At 54.8% G+C, this 20,059-nt stretch overlaps 2 protein-coding genes across 4 annotated transcripts in view; one reads left to right on the plus strand and one right to left on the minus strand.

The window, feature by feature from the left end:
* DRAXIN (dorsal inhibitory axon guidance protein) overlaps positions 1-2,625 on the minus strand; it is a 28,750-nt gene extending 26,125 nt beyond the window's left edge. For both annotated transcript variants that reach the window (XM_063659640.1, XM_054439104.2), the window contains exon 1: positions 2,375-2,625. The gene's annotated coding sequence lies outside the window, so the exon portion shown is untranslated. The remainder of the gene's footprint in view (positions 1-2,374) is intronic.
* A 27-nt stretch (positions 2,626-2,652) lies between these two features.
* MAD2L2 (mitotic arrest deficient 2 like 2) lies at positions 2,653-19,931 on the plus strand. Of its 2 annotated transcripts, none has more exons than XM_063659685.1 (9): positions 2,653-2,815; positions 13,825-13,876; positions 13,967-14,085; positions 16,797-16,868; positions 17,460-17,560; positions 18,268-18,362; positions 18,681-18,754; positions 19,239-19,331; positions 19,597-19,931. In XM_063659685.1, exons 2-9 carry the CDS (start codon positions 13,837-13,839, stop codon positions 19,636-19,638), a joined length of 636 nt encoding a protein of 211 aa, XP_063515755.1. In that variant the 5' UTR covers positions 2,653-2,815; positions 13,825-13,836; the 3' UTR covers positions 19,639-19,931. The 2 variants fall into 2 exon arrangements, with proteins under 2 accessions (XP_063515755.1, XP_054295197.1); XM_054439222.2 differs by lacking the exon at positions 2,653-2,815 and adding an exon at positions 13,230-13,383.
* The last annotated feature ends 128 nt before the right edge of the window (positions 19,932-20,059 follow it).

Raw genomic sequence — 20,059 nt, forward strand, 5'->3', positions numbered from 1 at the left:
CCAGGCACTGGGACCACAAGCAGAAGGAGACCCAGCCCCCACCCAGAGAGGAGCAGACCCCTCCCAGATAGGGATTATGCCATGCAGTTCACAAGAGACAGGGAAGCAAGGGAGTGCCGGGGTGCTTCCCACAGGAGAGGACATCAGACCTCCTTGGTCAGCAAAGACGGAGGGCTGAGATCAAACACAGGGCAGGGCAGAAAGAGCCCTAGCAAAAGCTCAGAGGATGGCAGGCTGTGGAGATGGTCAGCTCTCCATCGTGGCTGCAACCTGGGACGCAGAGGGGACAATGCTGGGAGGCAGGCAGTACAGGGCTATGCTGGGCTGAGGTCTCTGTAGTTAACTGAGTGGCCACAGGGAGCCACTGAGGACTATGGATTGGGGAGGGCGATGAATTGAATAGTGGGGAGGAAAGCAGCGGAGGGAGCAGAGAGGAGCTGAGCAAGGTTCCCGAGCCTCTGAGCTGGCTTTGCTGCAGAAGGCAGGGGGTAGAGATGGTGTGAAGGGCCGGGTTCACCAAAGTAGGGCCTGTCTGCCAGGTAGGATTTCGAGCAGGAGCCTGGATGGGGGATGTCGCGGGGATATCCGGCCGTTCTTTCCTCTAAAGAGAAAGGTTCCAGTTGCCAGCCCTGGCTGTGGCTGAAACAAGAACTCAGCCAGGGGAGCCTGGAACCTGCCAGCTGGGAGGTTTCCCTCTTCTGAAGTTGCCCTCATTAAGACACTCAGGCCACGTCACTGCCAGACTCCTGGAGTGGTGTGTCACCTGTTATGACAACCTAGACAGTGGTCAAGGGGCTTGGGCAAGCACACAGCAGGTCCAGGAGCCAGCAAGACAATCCCCTCAGAGGAAAGGAAGTGGCCGGTGAGCTGGTGCCGCTATAAAAGACATCAAGCCAAGATCGAGGTTCAGAAATGGGGATGAGTCACCGGACGCCTTCTGATGGGCGACCAGCTGTTGGCAACACCAGCACAGCCACATTGATCTCATTTTGAAAAAAAGTGACCCATTGGCCCTGATTGTTTTAGCTGATTTTAGGACAAGCAAAGAGGAGGAGAGAGAGAAAGAGAACAGTGCTTGCAAGGGTGTGGACGCCTGTATGGGCATGAGGAGGTGAAGGTGACAGGAAGTGTGATGGGGGAAGGGGCTGTGGTGGGAGGGTTACTCTGAAGTGTCTCTAAGCCTTGACTTTGAGATCCATTTCTGTGGAGCCCCCTGTCCCCACCCCATCCCAGGTCTGTAGACTCCCCTCCCTTCCCCTCCCTTCCTCCATTGGGTGTGTGAACCAGCACCAAGCAGCACCCCACAATTTCCACACACATCCCTATAGGTAGGGACTAGCACCATCCCTGTTTTGTGACAGGAACACTGAGGCTCAGAGAGGTGCATTCCTTTGTCCAAGATCACTCCCAGAGCCCCAGTGTGCCCGACCCCAGACGCATGGTACTGAAACGGTTCCAGACACCGGTGTGTCACTGGGCTGGGAGGTGGGCAGCGTGGAGGGAGCATATAGAGCAGGGGAGACCACCGGGCGGAGAGGATGGCCCAGGGAGCACCCAGCTGAGGAAAGCAAGAAAGACTTGGCGGGAAACCCCAGCCCTCTCTCATCTCATACCCCGGCCCCGAAGGCGGCTGAGACCCTTGGCGAGCGGACGGAAAAAAGCCAAAAGCCGGCGGTGGGGAGGGAGCAGGAGGGACAGAGCGGGAGACCACAGGCGGGAGACCACAGGCGAAAGACCAGCGCCGTCGGGTGAGCCAGGCTGAGTACCGTCCTGGGCACAGATGGGACGGCGTGGGGCCACCGGCGGTGCTGGTTCTGGGCGCACTCAGCGACCCCGGCCACACACCCCGGCCTCCTGGGCGGCCTCGAAAGGGGCAGGAGGGCACACCCGCCAGCTCTGCTCGGGGCTCAGGGAGTCTTCGAAGGCTTCTTCCAACGGTGGCGGACTGGGGCCCCCCGCCTGAGAGACCACCCAGAGACTCAGAGACAGAGAGACAAAGGGAGACTGGGTCCGGGAGAGAGAAGGCTAGTGCCGAGGAGAGTAGGCGCGAGCCGGGACCCCAGAGGGCGGCGAGGGCGCGCGCGAGGCCGAGTGTCAGAGCGTGGAAAAGTGGGCGTCCAGCGGCAGGTGGACGGATGGGGAGCCCGGGAGCAGAGCCAGGGGCCGTGGGGAGACGCAGCGAGGAGAGGAGGCGGCGGAAGGACTGGCGGATAGACGGGTCCGAGGGCTGGGAAGGAGGCAGCATCCTCACTTCCAGCCTCGGGACCCCGCGCACCCCGCCCCTGGGCGCGCCAGGTAGCCCACCTTTGTCCGGGCTCGCAGCCAGGTGCGGCGGGAGGGGCGGAGCCAGGGGCGGGCCGAGGCCGTGCCTTACCTGTCCGGCCGGCGGGGAGGGGGCGGAGGGGCTCGGGGCCGAGCGCCCGCGGCAGCCGAGCGCAGCCGAGGGCGAGCCGCGGAACGGGGACGGCGTGGAGAGGTGCGCGGGCAGCCGGAGGATGTGCCCAGGCTGAGCGGGACTGGAAGGAAGGGGGAGTGGGCGGGCAGGAGGGAAGGGGGCGGGAGCGCGGGGAGGGGACAGAGGAGGGGCGGCGGGTGGCGGGCTCGACTGCCCCCAGCCGAGGGGCAGCCCCGGGGCCGGGCCCCGCGCGCTCCCGGCCAGCGCGCCCTCGCCAGCTGCGCTCTGAGTTCTGGGCCAGCTCCCCAGAGGCCTAGGCGCCGCCGCCTCCAGGGCGCGGGGCAGACAAAGGAGGCAGACAAAGGCAGGCGCAGCCCAGCAGCCGTGCGGGCACCGGGCGAGGCAGGCCCACTCCTCCCGGTGCGTAGGAGCCGCCTCGGCGCGGCCCAGGGCGCGTGGGACGGGAGGGGCTCCGGCAGCGGTGGCGCATCTGGAGCGGCCCCGCGGAGGGCGGGCGACAAAGGGCCGCGGCGGGGGGTCCTCGGTGGACCCCAACAATGGAGCGAGGCTGCGCGCTCAGCTGCGGCCGCGTCTGGCCGGGCAGGGGCCCGAGGCCGCAAAAGGATTATTCCGCCTAGACTGTCAAAAGGGACGGAAGAAATGCCCAGGGCGGGGGAGGCGAGACGGGGAACGGCGGGGCCTTTGTAGTCTCAGAAAGTGCGCAGAGTGGGCGGGCGGGGTTCTCCGAGAGGTCGCTCCTGGATGTGGGGGTACAAAGGGTCTTCAAAGTGCTACCAGCTCACCTGGGGCGCTGACGGCGCACCTGTGCCCTCTTTCCCGGTAGGGAAGGGAGAAAGACAATCGCCCCAACACACACACACACACACACACACACACGCGGCGCGGCTCTCGCCACGCCCCGTCCAAAGCCGGCCTGAAGCTTCTCAGACCGGCCCAACCTGGACAAAGCCAGCGCTGGGGCCGACTCATCCATCACCGCGCGGGGCGCCGTGTCCTGACGACCCTGGGAGTCTGGGAATGCTGGGTTATGGGTCCCGTGCCTCCCAAAACTCACGACGGGGTCGGTGGGGCCACGGACGCTGCAAAGATCAAAGAGCGATGGGGCCGGACTCCCATATGTGGGAAGCAGTGCTCCCACCTGGCGCCCTGAGCTCGCCAGGTGGCTTCCATTTCGACTGTTTTCTTTCTCTAGCGTGTGGCAAATTATGACTTTGAGGTTTTAGAACACAGTTCTGCCGTCAGGCTAAATGTCTGTGTTCCTCTTCTGATGCTGTCCCCTATGACCTCCCCTATGACCTCGGGCAAGTCGCCTGACCTCTGAGCTCATGATTATACCTAAATTTCAGTGTTCTAGGCTTGAATGCAGTGCCCTGTGTAAGGAGATAACGTTTCTAAGGTCTGGCCCATAGGAAATGCTCCTGAAAAATTAGCTGCCATCGTTACTGTGATATTATTAGCTTGGTGGGCACCAGGATGGATTGATGAGAACACTGGACTGTTTATTCACCGAAAGGTTTGAGTCATCCATCCCATAAATACCTATTGAACACCTACTATGTGCCGGCACCGGAGGTACAGTAGTAAACAACATGGACAAGAATCCCTGCCCCCATGGAGCTCAGATTCTAGGGAAGGAGACAGAAGATAAGTGAACAAATAAATATAAATGATGTCAGGTGGTGATTAGTGCTATGAAGAAAAGTAAAGCACATTACAGACAAAGCATGAAGGGACAAGGTGTTGTTTTACATAAAGTTGTTAGGAAAGGCCTCTTTGCTGGGGCAGTTCTTTTGGCAAAGAAAAGGAGGTAATGAGCCACGTGGCTGTGGGGAGAAGACTTGCAAGCAGAAGAGCCAGTGCAAAGGTCCTGGAGCGGGAGTGTGCTTGGTGTGTTTGGGGAAGAAGAGTCAGGCTGGAACAGAGTGAGGTGACATCAGACAGGGAGCTGGGATAGGACCATGTTGTTACAGGAAAGGGGTCCCGACCCAGACCTCAGGAGAGGGTTCTTGGATCTCGCACAAGAAATAATTCAGGGCGAGTCCATCGAGTAAAAAGTTTATTAAGACAGTAGAGGAATAAAAAGAATGACTACTCCATAGACAGCACAGCACCAAGGGCTGCTGGTTGCCCATTTTTATGGTTATTTCTTGATGATGTGCTAAACAAAGGGTGGATTATTCATGCTTCCCACCCCCCCACCCCGCTTTTGTTTTTCTTTTTGAGAGGGAGTCTTGCTCTCACCCAGGCTAGAGGGCAGTGGCACAATCTCAGCTCACTGCAACCTCCACCTCCCAGGTTCAAGCAATTCTCCTGCCTCAGCCTCCCAAGTAGCTGGGATTACAGGTGTGCACCACCATGCCAGGCTAACTTTGTGTTTTTAGTAGAGATGGGGTTTCACCATGTTGGCCAGGCTGGTCTTGAACTCCTGACCTCAGGTGATCTACCTGTCTCAGCCTCCCAAAGTGCTGGGATTACAGGCTCGAGCTACAGCACCCAGCCTTTTTTTTTTTTTCTTGAGACAGAGTCTCACTTTGTTGCCCAGGCTGGTATAGTGGCGCAATCTCAGCTCACTGCAACCTCTGCCTCCCAGGTTCAAGTGATTCTCATGCCTCAGCCTCCCAATTAGCTGAGGTTACAGGCACACACCGCCACGCCCAGCTAATTTTTTGTATTTTTAGTAGAGACAGGGTTTCGCCATGTTGCCCAGGCCGGTCTCGAACTCCTGACCTCAGGCAATCTGCCTGCCTTGGCCTCCCAAAGTGCTAGGGTTACAGGGGTAAGCCAGTGTACCTGGCCTTTGCTTCCCCTTTTTAGACCATATAGGATCTAAAACATCCTGATGTTGCCATGGCATTTGTAAACTGTCATGGCGCTGGTGGGAGTGGAGCAGTGAAGACGACCAGAGGTTGCTCTCGTGGCCATCTTGGTTTTGGTGGGTTTTGACAGACTTCCTTACTGCAAACTGTTTTATCAGCAAGGTCTTTATGACCTGTATCTTGTGCTGATCTCCTGTCTCATACTGTGACTTAGAATGCCTTAGCCATCTGGGAATATGGCCCAGTAAGTCTCAACCTCATTTTACCCAGCCCCTACTCAAGATGGGGTTGCTCTGGTTCAGACACCTCTAACAATGTGAGCCTGCAAAGGCCACAGGGAAGACTTGGGATGTTTAGAGGGACCATGAGCAGAGCACAGACATGATCCGACTTAGGTTTTTAGCAGGTTTGCTGATTCCTTTTTCTTTTTTTTTTTTTGAGATAGAGTCTTGCTCTGTTGCCCAGGCTGGAGTGCAGTGGCGCGATCTTGGCTCACTGCAACCTCTGCCTCCCGAGTTCAAGCGATTCGCCTGCCTCAGCTTCCTGAGTAGCTGTGACTACAGGCGCGTGCCACCACATCTGGCTAATTTTTTGTATTTTTAGTAGAGACAGGGTTTCCCCACGTTAGCCAGGATGGTCTCGATATCCTGACCTCAGGTGATTCGCCAGCCTCGGCCTCCCAAAGTGCTGGGATTACAGGCGTGAGCCACTGTGCCCGGCCACGTGTGCTGATTCCTAAGGTTGGGAGTAGTTTGCAGTGGGACAAGGGTGAAAGCAAGAGACCAGCTAAGGACCATGGCAGAGAAGAGATGATGGTCACCTGGACCTGGGAGAGGGGGCAGTGTGCAGCAGGCATGATTTGTGTCGCCAAGGATAGAGCTGTGGCCTGGCATTCATGAGCCAGGAGAAAAACCTTGGAGTCTCTGGTTCAAATGCTGCTGCTGTGGCTGTCCCCTGGCTGGGTGATCTTCCGATGTGATTGGAGCTGGGGTGACACAATATGAAAAGGTGTATTTTAGGAGAGGCCTGGACTTGTATCCCATCCAGGTTATGACTTTAGGGCCTCAGTTTCCTTGTCTGTAAAATGAGGTACTTGAGGGGCCAAAGTAGGCGCCAATATTCATCAACTGATGACTGGATAAGCAGATGTGGTCTATCCATACACGGGAGTATTTTGGTTCTACGAAGGAATGAAGTATCAATATATGATTCGACCTGGATGAATCTTGAAAACATTATGCTAAGTGGAACAAGCCAGTCATAAAAGACCATATTTTGTACAATTACATTTATATGAAATGTTCCATATTGGCAAGTCCAGGTCAGGCGCAGTGGCTCATGCCTGTAATCCTAGCACTTTGAGAGGGTGAGGCAGGAGGACCTCTTGAAGCCAGGAGTTGGAGACCAGCCTGGCAACATAGTGAGACCCCTTCTCTACAGAAAATTTTAAAAATTAGTCTGGGTGTGGTGGCTCATGCCTGTCATCCCAACACTTTGGGAGGCCAAGGTGGGTGGGTCACCTGAGGTCAGGAGTTCGAGACCAGCCTGGCCAATATGGCAAAACCTCATCTCTACTAAAAATTTAAAAATTAGCCAAGCATGATAGAGGTCGCCTGTAGTCCCAGCTACTCGGGAGGCTGAGGCAGGAGAATTGCTTGAACTGAGGAGGCGGAGATTTCATTGAGCCGAGATTGCACCACCGCACTCCAACCTGGGTGGCAGAGAGACTCCGTCTCAAAAAATAAATAAATGAAATAAAAATTAGCTGGGTGTGATGGTGCACACCTGTAGCCCCAGCTATTGGGGAGGCTGAGGTGGGAGGATCGCTTGAGCCCAGGAGGTTGAGGCTTCAGTGAGCTGTGATTGCATCACTGCACTCCAGCCTAGATGACAGAGTGAGACCCTGTCTCCAAAAAATAAAATTAAAAAATAAAAAAAATCGACAATCCATAGAACAGAAAGTAGATTAGTGGTTTCAGAAGTGATGTACCTGGCAGCACACTTTGGGCATGAACAACGCTTCTCAAGACATCAGGAGTGATGAAAATGTTCCGAATTAGAGAGTAGCGATGTACAACATTGTGACTATACTAAAAACCACTGAATTGCACCCAGTGAAAAGGTGAACTTTATGGTTTGTGAATTATATCTCCACAGAGAAGTTTTTTTTTTTTTTAAAGTGGCAGTCGAGCTGGATCAAAAGTTCTTACCTTGTGGCCCAGGATGGCTTCAGAATATATCTGGACACTCCTGATGTTGTGTAAGACATTTAGTGTCTCTGGGCCGGGCGCAGTGGCTCAAGCCTATAATCCCAACACTTTGGCAGGCAGAGGCGGGCACATCACTTGGGGTCAGGAGTTCGAGGCCAGCCTGGCCAACGTGGCGAAACCCCATCTGTACTAAAAGTACAAAAAAATTAGCTAGGCGTGGTGGCGCGTGCCTGTAGTCCCAGGTACTCGGGAGGCCGAGGCAGGAGAATCACTTGAACCAAGGAAGTGGAGGTTGCAGTGAGCCAAGATCATGCCAATGCACTCCAGCCTGGGCGACAAGAGTGAGACTCCATCTCAAAAAAAAAAAAAAAAAAAAGAAAAAGACATTTTGTGTCTCTGGATAGAAGCCCAAAGTTTAAGAACATATGACCAGGCTAGGCGCGGTGGCTCATGCCAGTAATCCCAGAGCTTTGGGAGGCTGAGGCAGGAACTCTGGAGGCCAAGTGTTCAAGACCAGCCTGGGTAACACAGCGAGACCCTGTCTCTATGAAAAAAGAGCAGATGATCAATAAGGTCCCCCTGACCACTGAGGGGTCAGCAACACTGGGAATCAGTAGAACCCCACAGAGGGAATGGTGGGTGAGGGCTTTGCTCTGGCTGAAGTGTTGGAAGCCATCTCAGGTCAGCAGTGAACCCCGGGATCTGGGACAGCTGTCCAGGTCAGGCCTCACACTAGAAGGCAGATGAGAGCAGAGAGGAGCTGTCAGCAGGAAGTCCTTGTCTTTAGGCATCTCGTTCCGTGATGATGCATGTCCTCCCTAGGGCACCTTGGGAGTTGCCTGCTGCCTTGGGAAATGGAAATGGAGCTATGGGGATGCCGCTAAGGATGGTTTGAATGGGGTTTTGAAAAGTGTGACAGCTTGTCCAGTGTTTGTTCTGGGGGCTTAAATAGTGTATAAAGACCTTAATATCATTGTCGTAACAGTCATTAATTGAGCATTTATGTGCCAGGCATTGTACACTTTATTTGTTTATTTTGTGAGACAGGGTCTCACTTTATCACCCAGGTTGGAGTGCAGTGGTACAAACATGGCTCACTGTAGCCTTGATTTCCTGGGCTCAAGTGATCCTCCCACCTCAGCCCCCTAAGTAGCTGGGACTACAGGTGCACGCCACCATGCTCAGCTAATTTTTATATTTTTTGTAGAGTTTTTGCCATGTTGCCCAGGCTGGTCTCGAACTCCTAAGCTCAAGTGGTCCATCCACCTTGGCCTCCCAAAAAGCTGGGATTATAGGCGTGAGCCACCATGCCTGGCATTGTGCACTTTATATTTTTTATAAACATGAACATGGACATAAACATTTGCTCTTTGCTCAATCCTATGAAATTGGAACTACCATTATACCATTTTACAGATGAGCACACTGAGGTTCAGAGAAAGAAGGGCCTCACAGCTGGTTAAGGGGCAGTGTTTGGGAGAGAAGCAGCAGGTTGGACACATGAGCAGGCCCAGTGGGTGCTGGGGACACCATAGGGAACATGCCACAGCCCTTGCTTTTGTTTTTGAAAATAGCTTTTCTCTGCATAGCGCCACTCATAGTCCAGGCACTGAAGTCGATGTGTTTTGCTCCTCATCCAGACTCAGTTGGGATTCAAGTCAGGCAAGTGGTAATGAGCCACTGTCCACCATCATTTTATTCCTCTGTCATTCATTCTTTCATTCACTCATTTGACACACATTCGCTGAGAACCTGAATTCAGGCTGGGCATGGTGGCTCAAGCCTGTAATCTCAGCATTTTGGGAGGCTGAGGCAGGAGAATCACTTGAGCCCAGGAGTTCAAGACCAGCCTAGGCAACATGGTGAGACCCTGCCTCTGCAAAAAATTTGAAAAATCAGCCAGGTGTGGTGGTGCACACCTGTAATCCTAGCTACTCAGGAGGCTGAGGTAGGAGGATCCCTTGAGCCCAGGAGTTTCAGGCTGCAGTGAGCTCTGATTGCCCCATTGCACTCTAGCCTGAGTGACAAGGAGAGACCCTGTCTCTGGAAAAAAAAAAAAAAAGAGAGAGGGAATCTGAATTTGGCCAGGCACTGTACTGAAATAATGAATGAGGCTGGGTCCCTGCCCAGGAGCATTGCAATTGGATGGGCCCCTAAGCAACAGGATATCAGGAGATTGTCACCAGGCTATGTGTGGCTCACTCTGTATATCCCCCGTACCCCACGTGATTGGTGTCCTGGGAACCTTAAGCAGGGTGGGAGAGATGATTCATTCTGCCATCAGCCTGGTGGGGATGGAAGGGGTCTTGGAATCATCTTAGGGGTCTGGGAATCTCATTGCCTGGTTCACTCACTGTGTGTTTGTTCCATAAACCCCAGCAGTCCTCCTCTGCCCGTGCAGGTCTTCCTCTTTGCTGGGCTGGTGCTCACACTCACCTTCTCAGTTTCCATTTCAATGTCTCTTGGGAGTGATTTTCCCTCCGTCCCCATCACAGATCCTCAGGGACCTGCTCTAGTTGGCAAATAAGCTCTTGCTCCCCCTAAACACCCATCCTTCCTTCCCAGCCGCCCTCCTACATATTGTCATTATGGTAAAAAATATGCAAATAACTTTGAACAACAGTCTCCCAGCAGACGGATGTTCAAAAATGTAATAAATTAACCCCATAATGTAATCTGGATCCCGCGACCATCCATCATGCTGATGCGATTAAGATATGCAAAACCAGATGCTGAAGAGTGCATGGATGGAGTGTTGGCAGAGCTCCCCGGATGGGCCCATGCTGACTCGGCCCCCTGCTCCTGCCCCTGCCCCCATGGAACCTGAGGCCATCAGAGGTTTAGGGAACATCTGTCTGGCCTGTTCATTTCACTAATGAGATTGAAGCCTTTTGGGGGTTTGGGGTCAGATCGGTTTGAATCCCTCCCCATCTGCTTCCTAACCCACCTTCCTTCTGTTTGTGATTGGATCTGAACCCAAGGCCCCAAACCCAGACTTTTTTTTTTTTTTTTTTTTTTGAGATGGAGTTTTCGCTCTTGTTGCCCAGGCTGGAGTGCAATGGTGCGATCTCGGCTCACCACAACCTCCGCCTCCCAGGTTCAAGCGACTGTCCTGCCTCAGCCTCCTGAGTAGCTGAGATTACAGGCATGTGCCACCACACCTGGCTAATTTTGTATTTTTAGTAGAGATGGGGTTTCTCCATGTTGGTCAGGTTGATCTCGAACTCCTGACCTCAGGTGATCCAGCAGCCTCAGCCTCCCAAAGTGCTGGGATTACAGGCATAAGCCACCCACCGCGCCCAGCTGACATTTTTTTTTTTAATTGCAATAATTTTTGGTTACATGGGTAAGTTATTTAGTGGTGACTGCTGAGATTTTGGTGCATCTGTCACCTGGCAGTGTACACTGTACCCAGTATGTAGTCTTTTGTCCCTCACCTTCCCACCCTTCCCCCAGAGTCCCCAAAGTCCAATATATCATTCCTATGCCTTTGCATCCTCATAGGTTAACTCCCACTTACAAGTGAGAACATACGATATTTGCAAACCCAGATATTTTTATCCACAGGTTTCTAGTTGACAGGGTAGGTACTCCAATGTCAAAAGCTGTTGGGACCTCAGTTTCCCCAAGGAAAAATGAGGGTTGAGTTTATGTCCTCCAAGGTTTCTCTGACGTTCTTAGCTCCGTGTGTCAGGAGTTCTATGGGTGGCTTGTATTGTGTCTTCTCAGGGCAGAGGGCTGGGGCTGGGAGCCCATGGAGGGAGGGCCTGACTTGAGCCCCAATGCCCCTCACACTGTGTCCTGAAGGCCATCCCACAGGAGTCACTTGGCTCTCAAGTTTCCCCACCCCAGGCCCCAGTCTGAAGGGCTCCTTTGCAAGGAGTTGCCCCCTATGACCGCCACTGCCTGTCACCAATGCAAAAGCTGCTTAAGCAGCCTCCAGAGAGGGAAAGGAAAGAACCTTGCTTTTCCCAAGTTCTGCAATGAGTCAGTCTCAAGGAGCCATGGGACTCTGTCTATAAGTCAGTGAGCTGCTTGGCCAGCTCTGTGTGGAAATGGCATGATGTGGGCAGGATCCCCATGTCTTGAGAAGGGTTGCTGTGCCCAGAATGTCCTGCCAAGTGCACCAGTTCCTAAAACAAAATAATCCATCTCTTTGGATGGATGATTTTACATCACAATTTTACAATATGCATCGCAGTTTTACAAAATGCAGATATTCTCTGGGAACAGTCCAAACCTCTGTGGCGATTCCCACACTTTGCTGGGCATCCGGGCCCCTGGGGAGCTTGTTAAAGGGCCAGTGCCCTGCTGTGCACCCCACCTCGATCAGGTTGCTGTGGGCAGCAGGGCAGCTGTGATTAATGGGCTCCTGGGGGATTCTGATGCAGATTTCCTAGGACTGCATTTGAAGAAATGTTTTGCTGACATTCCTAGCTTAATGGGTTACTTACAGGTTACTTTTTCTCTCCCCATTAGAAGTCTGGAAATGCAGGTTTGAAGGCATCAGGGGGCGGGGAGAGGGATCCAGGTCTTCTATAATGAGCTGTAAACGATAAACAAGTCTGGCTAGATCTGTGTCCAAACAGACGGATGGGACTAACAAGCTCTTACGTCCCTGGAGATCACAGACAAAGTCCTCTTGGCTTCTGGTCCTGACTTGTTGCCCACTAACTCCGTAGCTGCTTCTCAGATCTTAGTTTTCTCACTTGTAAAATAAGGGGGCTGTAAATAAGTGGAAGCCCTGGTGTCAGAAGAGGCATCAGAGCCGGTTTGTATTCCCACTGTGTGATTTTGGCGAATTAGAGAACGTTTCTGGCTGGGCCTGTTTAACCATCTGTAAAGTGGGGCTATAAAATGGAGACTTAGCTGCTAGGGTTAATGAGGGAATTAACGGAATCAGTGTTTGACACCTAAGAAGTGCTCTATGTTAGTCATTATTTTTTATTATTTTAATAATATCATCTCTGAGGGCCTTTTTAGGACTTCCAGACCGAGTCCACGCCCCTGGGGGACTTCGGAGCAGTAAAATGTAGTGGCAGGAGGCACCTCGGCCATCGCCCACCCCACCAGCTGGGAGACTCGGGCAGGTTATTCACCCTTCTGCATCTCGCTTGACTCACCTGTATAAAGGGAACAGTCACAGTAACTGCCTCATGGAGTTACACTCCGAGGACTTAGATAATCCACGGACACATTTAGCCCAGTGCCCAGCACTCGGCTGGAGCTCCAGAAAGGTCAGCTATTGTTATGAAGCGTAGGGCGGGGAGGGTTCATCCTCTTGAGCGGTCAGGCCAGCCTGCATTTAGGTACCCGGTGCGGGCGGAGCAGGGGCGGCGCCGGTGCACGCACTCTTTTTTTTATTTTTAAAATTTCACCCGGGTCTTGACAACCGGTACAACCCTGTTCTCCCCTGTTCCGGCCCCCGAGCCAGAGGATTCGCTTTTGGGTGAGCAGCTGCAGGGATGGTGACTCGGGCTAGCTCAGATGTGGCTGCCCTTAGTCCCCAGCTGCGCCCTCCCCCGGCCCTCCCCAGCCCTCTTCCGGCGCCTGCTAAAGCGAGAGAAATGCCCTCGGGGGAAGATATGTAGCAATCCAACGGAACGTGGAGATCAACGTTGTGTTTTCTTCGCGCCCACCCGAAGTTAAAGGGAGGTGGCGCAGCGGGTCTCAGCCCCTCCCGGACGCCAAGGCCCGGCCCCCGCCCCTCGGAGCCCCGCCCCCGCAAGCGGAACCGCGCTGGGCGAGGCCCGGTTTGGGCCGTGCGAGAATGGGCGTGGCCTGGCCTGGGCGGGGCGGGCGCTAAGTCCCGCCGGAGCGCCGTGAACGTCACCGAGCGGCGCCGAGGTCCCGGGTTGAGCGGGAGGCGCGATCGGTCCGGTCGGTGGCTCCCCGCGGCGGGGCCGGGCCCGATCTCGGGCGGGAACCGAGCCCAGAGCCGGTACTGGGGGAGGGGAGAGGGGGCGTGATTCCCGCCGGGAGGGATTCCCGCTGGGAGGGATCCGGCGTAGCAGGGGGCGGAGTCTTATTCCAACCCAGCTTCGCTTTCCGCCTGTCCGGTTTTGCGCTCTCGGCCCTGGGCATCCAGCTGTTTCCCTCTGCGTCCGCGGCCCTGCCCTTTTCGGGGGTACCGCTGTGGTCTTTCCACCCCCCGAGACAGCGGGGCGAGGGGGCGCGGGCGGCCAGTGGATAGAGGCTGATTCCCCCAAGCACGGACGCCAGCGTGGGGGTGGAGGTTCTTCCAGCTGCCCTGAGCCTGTGCGAAGCTGGAAGTCCTGCTCCAGTTCCCAAAGACTGTGGGGAGGGAAGAGACGGTGGAAGCGAGCGGGTTCTGGGCTCCTGGGTCTCTGGAACTACCCTCTGCCCTTGCCCCAACACTCAGGTAGCGGGAAGGATGACCACGCTCACACGACAAGACCTCAACTTTGGCCAAGGTAGGGAGGCTGGACCTGCGGGCCCGGGGGCGGGGGCGTCTGGGCTGGCGGGCTTCCTCGAGCGCACCACCGGCTTGTGCCCCCCTGCAGTGGTGGCCGATGTGCTCTGCGAGTTCCTGGAGGTGGCTGTGCATCTCATCCTCTACGTGCGCGAGGTCTACCCCGTGGGCATCTTCCAGAAACGCAAGAAGTACAACGTGCCAGTCCAGGTGAGGCACGTCCCAGACCACAGAGTAGTTACAGGGTGGACTTTTAAAAACTCTTTGGTCAGGCGCGGTGGCTCACGCCTGTAATCCCAGCACTTTGGGAGGCCGAGGCGGGCGGATCACCTGAAGTCAGGAGTTCGAGACCAGCCTGACAAACATGATGAAACCCTGTTTCTACTAAAAATACAAAAATTAGCCGGGTGTGGTGGCCAACGCCTGTAATCCCAGCTACTCAGGAGGCTGAGGCAGGAGAATCCCTGGAACCCGGGAGGCGGAGGTTGCAGTGAGCCGAAATGGTGCCACTGCATTCCAGCCTGGGTGACAAGAGCGAAACTCCGTCTCAAAAAAAAAAACGTCTTCCACTTCAGGCCACGCCACCTCATTCCGCAGGGCCCTGCCCATGCCTTCCAGTTCCAAAGTGGTGTTGCCTACCCACCCCTCAGAAGGGAGTTCCCCTTGCCAGAAGTTAGGGACCAGGCCTGATAAGAGTTACCCCGGGAGTGGCCGGGCATGGTGGCTCACACCTGTAATCCCAGCACTTTGGGAGGCTGAGGTGGGCAAATCAGGAGGTCAGGAGTTCAAGAAACCAGCCTGACCAACGTGGTGAAATCCTCTCTACTAAAAATTAGCCGGGTGTGGTGGTACGTGCCTGTAATCCCAGTTACTAGGGAGGCTAAGGCAGGAGAATCGCTTGAACCCGGAAGGCAGAGGTTGCAGTGAGCCCAGATCGTGCCACTGCACTCCAGCCTGGGCGACAGAGCGAGACTACGTCTCAGAAAAAAAAAAAGAGTTACCCTGGGGGCATGGTGGCACTTTGAAGGAGCTCCTGAAGCTGGTGAACCTTGGTGTGAGGAGGGTATTTCCAAAAACCTCCACACCTTCTCCCTGCCATTTATCCTAAACTCAATAGGTTAAAGTTAAAAGGTAGACAAAGCAGTGTGCATCGCACTGTAGCTCCAGTCCCTAGAAGTGCCTGTCTCTGGAAGGCACTCAGGAAACATGACAATAAGTGGTGGAAGCTTAAAGGACATCCAGGTGGTCCCCGCTTCAAGTCCCCACACCACCATTGTTTTCTCACTTCCAGTACGGTATTCAAGACATTACATGAGGTGGTCAGCACTTTATTTTATATTTTATATTTTATTTTATTTTATTTTTTGAGACTGAGTCTCTCTCTGTCGCCCTGGCTGGAGTGCAGTGGTGTGATCTTGGCTCACTGCAACCTCCACCTCCCGGGTTCAAGTGATTCTCCTGCTTCAGCCTCCCGAGTAGCTGGGATTACAGGCGTGTGCCACCACACCTGGCTAATTTTTGTATTTTTAGTAGAGACAAGGTTTCGCCGTGTTGGCCAGGTTGGTCTCGAACTCCTGACCTCCGGTGATCCACCTGCCTTGGCCTCCCAAAGTGCTGGGATTACAGGCGTGAGCACTTTATTATGAAACAGGTTTTGTGTTAGATAATGTTGCCAAACTGTGGGCTAATGTAAGTGTTTTGAGTGTGTTTAGGTAGGCTTGGCTAAGCTATGATGTTCTGTATGTTACGTGTATTAATTGTATTTTCCACTGGTGATTTGATGGGTTTATCCAAACATAAACCCATAGTAAGTTGAAGGTCACCTTTAGAGGGAAAAGGAAAAAAATAATTGACATTTACTCAATTCTTTGTGATGAAGTGATTGAAGCTCAGAGAAGTTAAGGAATTTGCCTGAGGCCACACAGTTCCTTAGTTCTTAACTTTTGAAATCTGATTACGTTTTCCTGGATCCTTTTTCTGGAAAAATGCCTAAGTGCACAAATATACAACTTTAGGGACTTTTCAGACTCTGGAGGAGTCCATGGACCCCACATTAAGAACCCCTAATGGTATATTAAATGCTCATATTGGGATTGAGTTCTTATCTTTTTTTTCCTTTGAGATGGAGTCTCGCTTTGTTGCCCAGGCTGGAGTGCAGTGGCTTGATCTCAGCTCACTGCAACCTCTGCCTCCCAGGTTCAAGTGATTCTCCTGCCTCAGCCTCCCAAGTAGCTGGGATTACAGGTGCCACCTCACCTTGCCAATTTTTGTATTTTTAGGAGAGACGGGGCTTTGCCGTTTTGGCCAGGCTGGTCTCAAACTCCTGACCTCAGGTGATCCACCCACCTCATCCTCTCAAAGTGCTGGGATTACAGGAGTGAGCCACTGCGCCCAGCCTGAGTTCTTATCTTCTAACTTCTTTCTCTATGGATAAATTCACAGTTCTTAGCCTCTTCTTTTTTTTTTTTTTTTTTTTTTTGAGATGGAGTCTCGCTCTGTTGCCCATGCTGGAGTGCAGTGGCGTGATCTTGGCTCACTGCAACCTCCGCCTCCTGGGTTCAAGCGATTCTCCTGCCTCAGCCTCCCAAGTAGCTGGGACTAAGGTGCCTGCCACCATTCCCGGCTAATTTTTGTATTTTTAGTAGAGCTGGGGTTTCACCATATTGGCCAGGCTGGTCTCGAACACCTGACCTTGTGAGCCACCCGCCTCAGCCTCCCAAAGTGCTGAGATTACAGGCGTGAGCCACCGTGCCTGGCCAGTTCTTAGCCTCTTGAGGGAAAGTGGGGTCTCCTGGGTAGGGAGCCCTGGAGAGCTGCTGGGCCTCTGACCGAAGGCAGACAGGGCCTTGGGCTCCTGGTCGTGTTGGGTGGTTTCCCCATCTGTGCTTTGGGCCTCATCAGCCACATGGTGTTGTGTGCAGATGTCCTGCCACCCGGAGCTGAATCAGTATATCCAGGACACACTGCACTGCGTCAAGCCTCTCCTGGAGAAGGTGAGGGTGCACTGGGCTCCCCAGCCACCTCACCCCATGCTCATCCCTGTCCCTGTGTGCTCACAGTCCAACTCTGGGATGGGGTGATGCTAGGACTCTGGGGGGTCTTCATGGCTCCGATACCCAGAAGCCTGTTCCCTGCACTCTGGAGACCATCCCAACCCAGGGGTAGGCCCCAAGGCATGTGGGCCATGTTCAGGGTGCTTGGGCCTGGGAGCCTGGGTTGGAGCTGGCTCTGAGTAGGGGCTGCCCCGGAGGGTTCGGGGTTCTTCTCACATCCGTCCCGTTCTCCATGCTAAACATTCTGTCTGAGCCGAGCCCCTCAGGGTTTCTTCCCCATCTAGTCCTAATCTCAGACTTCCTGGGACCTTCCCTATGGGGCTCGGGCATTCTGTCAGCCTACACCACTCATGCTGGAGGGTGCCAGCTTCTCAAACCCGCTGTCTGTGCTTTTGGGGACCCCCAGCCTAGCAGCCGAGCAGGGCTGTGAGTGGGCCATTTCCCCTCCTTCCTTGGGCAAGGGGGTGGAGGCGGGGTGGTGGAGTAGGGGTGGGGTGCCTGGCTCTGCAGTGGGGGTTCCTCTCTTTGCAGAATGATGTGGAGAAAGTGGTGGTGGTGATTTTGGATAAAGAGCACCGCCCAGTGGAGAAATTCGTCTTTGAGATCACCCAGCCTCCACTGCTGTCCATCAGGTGGGCTGCCCCTGTCCCTCGCCCACTAGCTGGCATCAAGTCTGTCTCTGGCAACACACCCACCCCTTTAAGGCGGCCCTTGAATACCTTGGTAAAGGCCTGGGAGGAGAAAGGGCAAGACACGTGAGCCTGACGAGGGGACAGCCTGTGAGCAGCTGAGATGGGTCCAGAGACATGACATGAGCTACCCAGGGTCACCTGGGTGGGGGCAGAGCCCAGGACACAGAACCAGTTTTCTGACTCCCCAGGCAAGTGTCCAGTCAACTCGAAGTTGACCCCTGGCACATGCGTTAGTTGGTCAATTGCATGCTTCCAATGGTGAGGTCAGGGCACTGGAATCTGGCACCAACCTGTCCCCATGGGCTGTGTGGCCTTAGGCAAGCCCTTTCCCCTCCTGGCTTGGTGTCCTGGTTCTTGGGCCTGGCTGCACATTAAAACCACCTAGGGAGGCCTCCTCAGACCGGCCCTACCTCCCCTGCCTGTCGCCCCCCGCCAAATTCTGACTTTGTCTAGGGTGGAGCTGGGCATTTCTTTTAAACTCCCTTGCTGGTTTGAACGTGTGGACCGGATAGGGAGCTGGGTCCTAGGCATGCAGCACTCTCACAGGTACTGGAGGGGGTTCTGTACCCCAGGTCTGCATCCAGGCTTGATGCCTGTGGTGGAGGGGAGGGCGCCAGTGTGATGGGAAGACCTCCTCTCACTCCCAGCTCAGACTCCCTGTTGTCTCATGTGGAGCAGCTGCTCCGGGCCTTCATCCTGAAGATCAGCGTGTGCGATGCCGTCCTGGACCACAACCCCCCAGGTGTGTCCACTCCCCCCCCACCCTCTCTTCCCTTGGCGTTTCCATGGTTATCTCGGGTTGGTCTGTGTTCCCAGGTCCATGTTTAGCTGTTCCGAGACTCATCTCTTCCTAACCCTGAGAGTCCACCTCCTCTGGGAAGCTTCCCTGATTGATTCTACCTGGCTTCTATCTCCCTATTGACCGGGGCTTTTCTTAGCACTTGCTTTGCCATCTGCTCTGGGGGTGCTGCCGAGCCAGCAAGGGAAGTGGGAAGAGGCTGGGCCCAGTGGCTGGCACCAGGGCGGCGGGGGAGCCTCCACCAACCCCTTGTCTCTCCAGGCTGTACCTTCACAGTCCTGGTGCACACGAGAGAAGCCGCCACTCGCAACATGGAGAAGATCCAGGTCATCAAGGTGAGATGAGACGGGTCTGGGTCTGGGCGCAGGCTCTAGAAACGTGATGTCGCAGTTCCAGGCGGGCAGGGGCATTGCCTGTGGCCAGCCACCCATTACATTGGTGCGGCAGCGCCTGGCACCCAGCAGGTCCTCAGGCCTGGCCACTGCTCCATCTGGGCACTTGGGGCAGTGAGGAGCCCAAGTGGAGCCACCTACTGGGGCCCCCAGCTCATCCTGGCTCTTCTGAAGTGGGGGCTCTCCAGGGAGGGGTCCTAGCCCACCAGGTTCAGCGTTGGTGCCTGGGGCCTGTTCGTCACTTGGGTTCTATGGACTTGGCCTCTGTGGGGGATGTGAGGGGTCCTGGGGTCTGCATCACCAACAGCTTCCTAGTGATTCTGAGGTTCAGGTTGGAGGCCCTTGGTCTGGAGTGGGAGGGACAGCAAAGTGAGGGCAGGCTAGGGCCCAGCCCCGTCACCCCCCCTGACCTTTGTCTCCTCCCTAGGATTTCCCCTGGATCCTGGCGGATGAGCAGGATGTCCACATGCATGACCCCCGGCTGATACCACTAAAAACCATGACGTCGGACATTTTAAAGGTGAGCTTCGTGGGGACCCGGGAAGCTTTATTTAGGGGCTGCTTACAAAGTGAGGCCCGGCGCTGAGGCCTTACTAGAGGGCTTTCGAGAGAGAACGAGGGAATGCCTGGTGGAGGGGTCCTCCCATCTCTACTCTTCTCCACCTCGGCTATGGCCACGAGACCCCACCCTTGGCAGAGATCTGCCCATCAGGGGCTTCTGTGTCCTCCAGCAGGGATGCCCTGGGTGTCTTCACTGACTGTGGCTGTTTGCTTGTGTCTGTCAGATGCAGCTTTACGTGGAAGAGCGCGCTCATAAAGGCAGCTGAGGGGGCACCTGCCACCCCACTGATGCCCGAACTGTCAGACTTTGGGGGATCCCCGCCTAGGGCAGTGCTGCATGGCTGCCCTGATTCCAAGTGCTCTTATCGCCTCTGTGTGGATCGCCCACCCCAGCCCGGGGCCGCTCAGGTCTGCTTGGAGGATGCCTCCCCCAGGAGGGCAGTGAAGGATGCCGCAACCTCGACTTCTCAGCCTCCTGGGGTTCCGCCGGCCAACACTGTCTGTCTCAAATACTGTGCTGTGAGTTGTTTCAATAAAGGGGCCCCAAGGGCTGGGCTGAGCTGAGCCGTCATTAATTGGAGGGGGAGGGACAGGTATGGCCAGGGTAACCTGGGGGAGGGGCTGCTTCTCCACCAAAATGCCAGGGACCCCCCTCTCCCCACTCCTAAAACCAACCCCAGGCTGGTT

Source organism: Pongo pygmaeus, chromosome 1 (assembly GCF_028885625.2).
Source record: "Pongo pygmaeus isolate AG05252 chromosome 1, NHGRI_mPonPyg2-v2.0_pri, whole genome shotgun sequence".
NCBI classification, from domain to species: Eukaryota; Metazoa; Chordata; class Mammalia; order Primates; family Hominidae; genus Pongo; species Pongo pygmaeus.